The sequence below is a fragment of the Apium graveolens genome, chromosome 3 (assembly GCF_009905375.1).
Source record: "Apium graveolens cultivar Ventura chromosome 3, ASM990537v1, whole genome shotgun sequence".
Taxonomy (NCBI): domain Eukaryota; kingdom Viridiplantae; phylum Streptophyta; class Magnoliopsida; order Apiales; family Apiaceae; genus Apium; species Apium graveolens.
The window spans coordinates 36279381-36288332 of NC_133649.1; the positions used below are offsets into that span (position 1 = coordinate 36279381).

The following is an 8952-nucleotide window of genomic DNA, read 5'->3' on the forward strand; positions in this document are numbered from 1 at the left end:
CTCTTGGGAAATAAGATCAATAATCTGTTAAATAAAAAGGTTAGTAAACAAGTTTTATAGCAGTGAACATAAGTCCATCTATGACATTTATAAATTATAATTCTGAAAGGGTTAAAAAATAATTTTAACATCAATAATTCAGCGGGGGCTCAAAAGAATTATAGCTAAAAAACATATTTTTTTACTGTTTTTTAGGTCGGGGGGCTCTAGCATCCCCTAGCCCCCCTCTGGTTCCGCCACTGACAACGTGAATACATATGTTCTTCTAACTTATCATGTTTTATAAAATCATATGTTCTGCAATGTTCAACTTGTCAAATATATGAGATTTGCAAGATATTTTTTAAAATAGTGATATTTGTAGAACATGATTCACAGTATAATACATTTTACAAAAAAATTATACTATTTTACTTGCAGAACATATATGTACTCCCGTACTCAACTAAAAAGAAGGACTTAATATAACTTAGCTCATATATTTTCCAACACTAAATATATTTTTTGTAAATTTATTATTGCTAATTTTAAATATATTTTTTTCAAAATATTAAATTTGTATAATTTTTCAAGTTTCTTGTATATATATATATATTGTACATCTCTTTTGAATTATTTGAAAAAGGGTTAAAATTATAATTTATTGTACTATTTGATTTAATCCATGTTATACTATCTAAATAAAAAAATTAATATTAGTCGATATTTTGAAAGGATTAACAAATTCAATTAATATTTAAAAAAAATCATCAAATTGAAAATATTTAATTTTAGAAAAATAATATACAATGTTATCAAGTTACTATAAAAATAAATATTATAATCATAAATGAAAGAAACTTAATAATAATTTGAATGATGATATTAGTACAAATTTATCTCAGATTCTTGAAATTTTTTTTCTGAAAATCAGTAGTTAGTCTTTACGATATATGAATTATTTTTATGTCACATCCATGACTGATGCTTTGCTGAGTAAAAATTGATATTGTTTGATTATTATTGCTACTCCGAGTATGATATATAAATAATTATAATTTATTTATTAGATAATTATAATTCTTAAATAGTCATAAATACATGTTATTCGAGTAATTTACTAAATAACAATTAGATATATACATGACCAAGATATTTAACATATAAATAAACGAGACCAACATAATTTACTCGAACTCTACTCTTTTTTTTTTTCTCTCTAGTCTCCTTCTCTCTTTCTCAAAATATAGCCGTCACCGGGGCTTTCACCGGTTTACTCCGGTGAAAAGCCCCATTATCTTTATTTTCTTTCATTGTTTTATCTTTATTATTAGATCTTAATTTCTATCGTTTTTTTTCAAAATAATTCTTAGATCATAAATCATCGGAGTATCCGGATTTTCTATCTTCTTCGTTTTCAAGGTATCTAGGTTCTCTTGTTTTTGTGATTTGTTTTGTGGATCTAAGACTTGCTTTTATTTCGTAATTTCAATTTGGTTATAGTCTATTCTTGGTGAGAGTTTTGGTATTTCTCTCCTTTATTTGTGACAGTATGATTTTTGATTTAATGATAAAAGTTTCGATGGGATTGCAATTAAGGTCGATAACTCAAACGGGATTAGTTTCAACTGGATGTGATGAAGCGGGTACATGTAAATATATCATCTTCAATAAATGGCGTGATTTTTTGTCCAAAATAGATGGATTGATCAGTTATTGTTTCTGTTTTATATTTGTTCGACGCGACTATCTTTGTATATGCCGTATGGCTTTTATTTATTGAATTAATTTCTTACTAAAAAAAATATAATTTACTCGAAAATATAATAAATAATAATTTACATACACACACATGTGACTTTATCTTTACCAATATTAAAAGATTCAATTTTAATGGTGTATTTCAGAGTTATTGATATATATACTAGAAGAAAATAACAAAAGTCTTTTATCTTCTGAAAATAAGAATGATCAATTAAATTTAATTTTTTTTCCAATGTGTTAAAAACTAAATAGATTATGCCAATTTTAATTTATGAGTTGACAATTATCTGGCATCTTATAAAATTAACTTTGTATTATAGAGAGGATTAAAAGCTAAGTACACGACCGATATCAACTTTAGTTAATGAATTAAGACATTAACAATGATATTAAATCAACATAAACGTTGAATTAAAAAAAACATTTTCATTAAAAATAAATTTATATTAATTGTATTGTAAATTCTACTTTGTTGAATATTACTATTACAGGTCTTGATCACTTTAATTATGCATTACTAATCATTTTAAATTAAGTAAGGTAATTGTAAATTAGTAATGATTTTAGTAATAAAATATCTCATTACTCCGGGTTTATTTGACCAAAACTCAAAAAATTTACTCGACTCTGCAATATATATATGTTAATTTTTAGTTTCTTTTTATAAACATATTGACAATATTTGATGGATTAACTTCAATCTTTTCCTTTTACACGTACAGTGACTACTGCTTGTATTCATTTGGTAAATATAAATTACACGACACAACCAAGAAAATATGTATTATGATTAATGAAATATATTAAAAATATTATGAACGTTATTAATATTTTACATGAAAATCATACACACTGGTAGATACTCAACTTGTATTTGATACGTTTTAGATGTTATACAATATTTATCAATAAGAAAATGATCAAAAGTTTTACTAATATAATTGTATGGTGTACAAAAAATTCTAGAAAATGACCCGTGCCTCGCACGGGTTATTATGCTAGTTTATTTTAATATGGCAACGTGACTTCATGTCACTTTTTGTGTCCTCTATTTTTTTTTCTTATTTTGTACTACTATTCTAGCGGTTATTATTTAGTAACCCGGAAACATCAATTAATGTTACATTTTGGATATTTTTTTCTATTTGATATTTTTAAATTTTAAGATTATATCATGATTTAATAATTTTTAATATTTAGAGTTCACTAATCCCTTTTTGAGTTTTAGAAATATTGATTTTTTTTATTAAATATAATAGGATTTAGGGTTTAGAGGCCCTAAACCCTAATTTTAGCTAAACTGTAGAAACAAAAAATGTAATTTTTAAATTAAACAATTTTAAAATTTAAGGGTGTACTCTAATTTAATATTTTTTAAGATTTTAGGTTTCATCAATCCCCTTTGGATTTTAGAAACAATTTAAATAAAATTTTATAATCTTAGGAATTAACATTTTTTTATTTGAGGTTAATTTTTTTTTTTTAAAGTTATATGTGTAAAACGCTAGATGAAGTAGCGTTTTGGGGCCAATAAGCTACATAATGTAGTATTTGGTGCCAAAACATTACTAACAAGTCCAATGGTGATGTTAAAATATATGTAGTTATTGCTATAATTTGAAACCAAAAAGTGATTTTTATGCTAAAATAGAACTTATGGTCCAATGATAGATGCAAAATAACACCAAAATAACACCAAAAAATCCGAATAAAGCTTTATTTCAAATTATATAATCATAAAATACACAACTATACTTGTCATTATTACTTTATTAATGCATTATGTGTCAATTATAGAACCATCATCTATACATGATTCTATATTTAGAACTAAGTATAACACTTTGCTATTTTAGCACCAAGTATAGCATCCCACTGGAATTGATTTTTTTGTGTGAGTGCTATATTATAGCAATAGCACCCACTTTAGCACCACTTGCTCTAATTGGTGCCATTTCTATAAAAACCAAATGCCAAAAATTTCAACTCCAAAGGAGTTGTATACTTGGATGCAAATATGTATATATGCATCCTTGGTTCTAAATTTGAAACCAAGAATGCATTTATGTATCTAACCACATCATCAAACTACTACAAATGCCACTTAAATGCGATTTACCTTGATTCACGTGTGAGCCCGTAGGGTTTATCCAGTGCGTAACCGAAGGCTAGCGGCTGCGGGTTATCTACGATAAAGATAAAATAAAATAGGGAATATGACAAAAGTTAGGTAAATTAGGAAATATTTGGTTTCAAAATGTATCTAGCATTGGAGTTGAAGTTTTATTTTAGCATCAAAAATACTTTTTGGTGCCAAATTATAACAATAACTATAACTATTTTACAACTTGCGTTTTGTATGTTAAAAAAAAGCCTAACACTACACTATCTATACTCTTTATTAATAAGCGAAACCATGTATAATTTGGTGCTAAAAGTACCAAATTACCAAATTACCAAATTTTGGTACTTACCTGACATAAGTCGACTTCTACTATATATCAACTTTGTTTTTAACACAACTCGACTTCTATTCTTTGTAAATTTTATTTTCTTTTTAGTAATTGGTGTTCATCCAATCGTCTTTTTAATTTATAAAATAAAAATATTTTTAAACGATTTAGAAATTATATTAAAAATTTATTAAGTTACGTTAAATTAAGTAAAATAGCTTATATTTATTTTTATTTTAAGAAAAACTACAAACTACTAACACGAATTGACTTATATTCTCTGTAAACTTTATTTATTTATAAATTATATTAAAAATTTATTAAGTTACGTTAAATTAAGTAAAATAACATATATTTACTTTTATTTTGAAAAACTACTAACTACAAAGTAAACTATTAACACGAATTGACTTTTATTCTCTGTAAATTTTATATTATAGTGGAAAATTTCATAACTGATTCGATTTTTTTTAACTACATAACTATTTTTTACAAGTACCAATTTAATATTTGATATCAATTATTGATTTTAATTTGTGTTTTGCACGGATTATGAAAAATTTTCTACAAATATTAATTCGATATTTTTAGTCTCGGTCTCGTGTTTCGCACGAGTTATCAACTATATATACTAATAAGAGAAACCATGTTTGGGTGCCAAATCTTGGTACTCACTAGAAAATTATACAACTATTTTTAAAATTTTATGTAATAAAATCTCAACCGACAAAAATTAACTTTTACTCTTTGTAAATTTTATTTTTCTTAAATTTTTATTTGTTGATGAAATCTAAGCGTCGGTTTACTTTAAAATAATCGTATTACTAAGTTAACATATCAGATTTATATAAGTAAATAATTAGGCATAACTAAAACTTTACGGTGAAATTTTAGAGTTACACTTAAATTCGATTTTTTTAACTACATATTTTAAAAGTATTTTATATATTATATTTAAATATATATTTTATACGTATTATGAGTTTCAGTTTTATGCAAATAATAATGTGATACTATTATTTTTAATTACGGGCCCATGCTTCGCACGGGTTACAAATTAGTATAATATAATATCTTGAGGAGGTGATATTTTGGGATTATATTTAAATATGTATTTTATACGTATTATGAGTTTCAGTTTTATGCAAATAATAATGTGATACTATTATTTTTAATTACGGGCCCATGCTTCGCACGGGTTACAAATTAGTATAATATAATATCTTGAGGAGGTGATATTTTGGGCCATTTTTTGCGAAAATAACATTTTAGATTTTTTTTTACTCTTAAGTCATATTTAGGGCCACCCCAAAAAACCCAGGGGAACAAAAGTTCTGAAAATCTGTATAAAATACAAGAAACTGTATAGCTTAGCAGGATTATATACCAGTAGTAGCTGAATTTTTTTATACACTACCCATATATTAGAATTAAGACATGTTGGATTAGGAAACTTAGCATGCCATCAATTACAAACTAAATAAGATCTAGGACATTCTAAACTTAGACAAAATTTCTTCCAAACCGTAATAATTGCAGTTTTTTTTCAAGAACATACATTAAGATTTCACACAGTCAACATGAACTATGATTTGTTTTGAATCATATTCTAAGAAGCACGTTATCCAGCACTTTAGAGAGACTCAAATCTTTAGATTGAGTGAAACTCAATTTTTATATTTTTCATGTATTTTATGCGTCTATTAAAATTGTAAATTTGTCTAAATGTGTCAAAATATTTTGTAAATAAGTGAATATAAAATCCCAAGTAGTGGCCAAGATTTTTCTAATATTTTATTTATTGTCTCAATCCTCTCAAGTCAAATTTATTGAGCTCCAACAGAAGTCAAATTAGGTTAAATTATGGCTCATATTTTCTCTCATTTGTTCTGTAGAGGGTAAATTTTTTTACTGCAGTTAAAGGGTAAGTTTAGTTCCCTTAAATAGTGATCAGATGTTATTGTTTTGAACAACCTAGCTACTTACAAAAATGGCCTCAAATGTTTCCCAGCCAGTTTACTTTCATGTGTTGCTCTTGGCTTTTGTGATTCTACACTCTCTCCCCCAGGCCAAGTCCTGTGCTAATCATACTTTAGATGCAACATTCTCCCAGCTCCATCTACCTGCAGGATGCTATGGTCCGTCGTCTATTACATTTGACCATAAGGGCGAAGGACCTTACGTTGGTGCAGGTGATGGTAGGATTTTCAAATATGATGCTGATACCACTCAATTCAAAGAGTATTGTGTTGGTAACTCGCATAGGTATATATCTTTTACAGTTCCATTTTATGTACATCAAGTTTTTTGGGTCTAAATTAATTATTCAAACCAGATATAACATTTTTAACGATGATAGTGAAGCACATGCTGAACGCTCGAACCTTAACATCTACGTACAATAGTAGGCTTTTAGCTTACTGTTCAGTTCTGTCTGTGCAGGTCAAGGAAGAGTTGTGACGCGGTAGACTTAACTAAGGCGCCGACTGCATGTGGCAGGCCTATGGGATTGTCGTTCGACCAGAAATCGGGAGACATGTACTACGTTGATGCTATATACGGACTTCAGCGTGTAAAAAGTGGTGGCGGAGGTGTGGCTCAGCCAGTGTGCTCCTCTGTAGGTGGCTCTCCACTTTCCTTTCCAAGCTCTGTTTCTACAGGAGGCTCCAATGGCGAACTATACTTCACGGATTATAGTCGAAAATACAACTTAAAGTATGTTCTAGTTATTATTTCTCATATTAAGTTAACCTACAAACATATACTAGCTAGAGCGTAGATAACTATTTTACCCTAATATTTCCACATTTACTCTTTAATTTGGCAATACCTAGGATTTTATAGTCCTCCAGCAACACTAATTTTGTAGTTGTGCTGATTTTATTTTTCTTAAAAATCTTGAAAGCGCTGACTAATGCAGTATTTTAATGCAGAAATTTTTATTCCTCACTTACTAATAATACAGTGGATTCAACGGGACGGCTTATGACATATGACACAAACACAAAGCAAACAAAAGTGTTGGCAGATAACCTAAATGGCGCTGCTGGATGCGTACCTAGCAAAGACGGATCATTCGTCCTTGTTACTGAACTAATGGGGAAAACTGTCAAAAAATATTGGACAAAAGGTCCAAAAGCAGGCACATCGGAACATTTTAGGACACTGGACGGGTTCCCAACAGGACTCAAGGCCACTCCGGAGGGTGATTTTTGGTTAACAATGAACCAGATGAACGGCGATAAAAAGACCACTTCACCTATGTGTATTAAAATGGATCATACTGGAAAAGATCTACATACAGTAGATCTGAGTAGTAAATACTCGGAACAGTTTGTAACTGGTGTTGAAGAGAAAGCTGGGAAATTATATGTGGGATCAACATCAACTCCTTACGTTGGTGTGTACAAGCTGTAGGGATTGCAATCAAGTACTGGATGTTGCTGAATAGAATAACAGAGGGTTGCTAAATAAAAATCAGAGAGCCCTTTTGTAATCATATGGTCTAATGCTATTACTAATCGTCTTCTCGGCTGTCTATGGCTATTTGGTTAATAATTTGTTGATTTGGACAGAATAATACATAAAATTCTAAAGAATCAGGAGTTGCTGAGCAATGACAAAGCTGTATTTACCCCTTACTCCCCGCTTTTAAAAAGGAAGGAAAGCAAAGTGTAAGATAAATAAAGTACTTTCACTTTCACTCGTAGACGTGCTCCCGAGTTTTAAAAATAAATAAAAACTACAAGTATTTAGAGGATGTATTTGGGGATATAATTCCCCTTTGCGAGCTTAGAGTCTCTACTGCATTAAAAGTGTACACAACCTAAAAAATAAAATCAAGAAACAATGTCTCCAAACGTCCTAAGGATTGTAATCAGTAATGAATATAAAAATTAACAACTAATTGATAAATATGGCAGGAAAGAAAATAAAGGCAAGGGTACAATCTCAACACATCAAACTAAACTGCAGTCACATAATTATCTTGAACAAAGAACCAATCTTGGTGATCATATTCATGACTCCTAATCTCAACATCTTCATCATAATGCTCATCATCAGAATAATCCGAATACTCATCATAATTGTTAGCTAGAAGATCAATAATACGAGTAGCTGAATACTCGAAACTTTTCTTGGTCTCATTGGTTGTCTGATCCTTAACTTGCCAAGACATGTACTTACAATCGGTGCTAACATCGGTTGTAGACTTCAACTTTTGCGAACCCTTGGCCTTATCTTTGGACTTACAAGCCGGCTGGACATGACAATCGGAGCACTTAGGTTTGCCACACCTGCCTGTAAACTTGGAATGATTGGTGGGTTTTGAGGTGACCTTTGTGAATAGTCCGGCTGTTGGGGGTGAATCGAGCTTGTTAATGACTCTTGGATGGTGATTCGGGTTCAATGGCGACGGAATGATACAAAAGCTACGTACCAGGCCGTGCTGGCGACCCTCCCTCTTCATCCTTCGATAATTTGATTGAGAGCTTTCTATTGGATTTGTGATTTAAAAGCTTTGAGAGACTCCTATTTATACGCCATACCGCCATAGCGACAGTTTAAAATTTTACTTGGCAAACAAGAATATTTGACCGTCGTATTCCGCAGGTATGCACTTTATTGCTTCATTATTCTATTCCAAATTTGGATAATTCCTTTCAAGTACACCGTCCCCTTTCGTAAATAGTTTTTAATTTTCTTCTGAATAAAAATTTGATGTTTGAATTTTAACAAAAAGAAGAAAAATTTA

The 8952-nt window shown here is 29.5% G+C and overlaps 2 protein-coding genes across 2 annotated transcripts; one reads left to right on the forward strand and one right to left on the reverse strand.

The window, feature by feature from the left end:
- The first annotated feature begins 6154 nt into the window (after positions 1-6154).
- LOC141712128 (protein STRICTOSIDINE SYNTHASE-LIKE 11-like) lies at positions 6155-7837 on the forward strand. Its single transcript, XM_074514944.1, has 3 exons — positions 6155-6461; positions 6639-6911; positions 7130-7837. Exons 1-3 carry the CDS (start codon positions 6187-6189, stop codon positions 7611-7613), a joined length of 1032 nt encoding a protein of 343 aa, XP_074371045.1. The 5' UTR covers positions 6155-6186; the 3' UTR covers positions 7614-7837.
- A 323-nt stretch (positions 7838-8160) lies between these two features.
- On the reverse strand, positions 8161-8667 carry LOC141714111 (uncharacterized). The gene has a single exon (XM_074517649.1). The coding sequence runs from the start codon at positions 8665-8667 to the stop codon at positions 8161-8163; it is 507 nt and encodes a 168-aa protein (XP_074373750.1).
- Between the last annotated feature and the right edge of the window lie 285 nt (positions 8668-8952).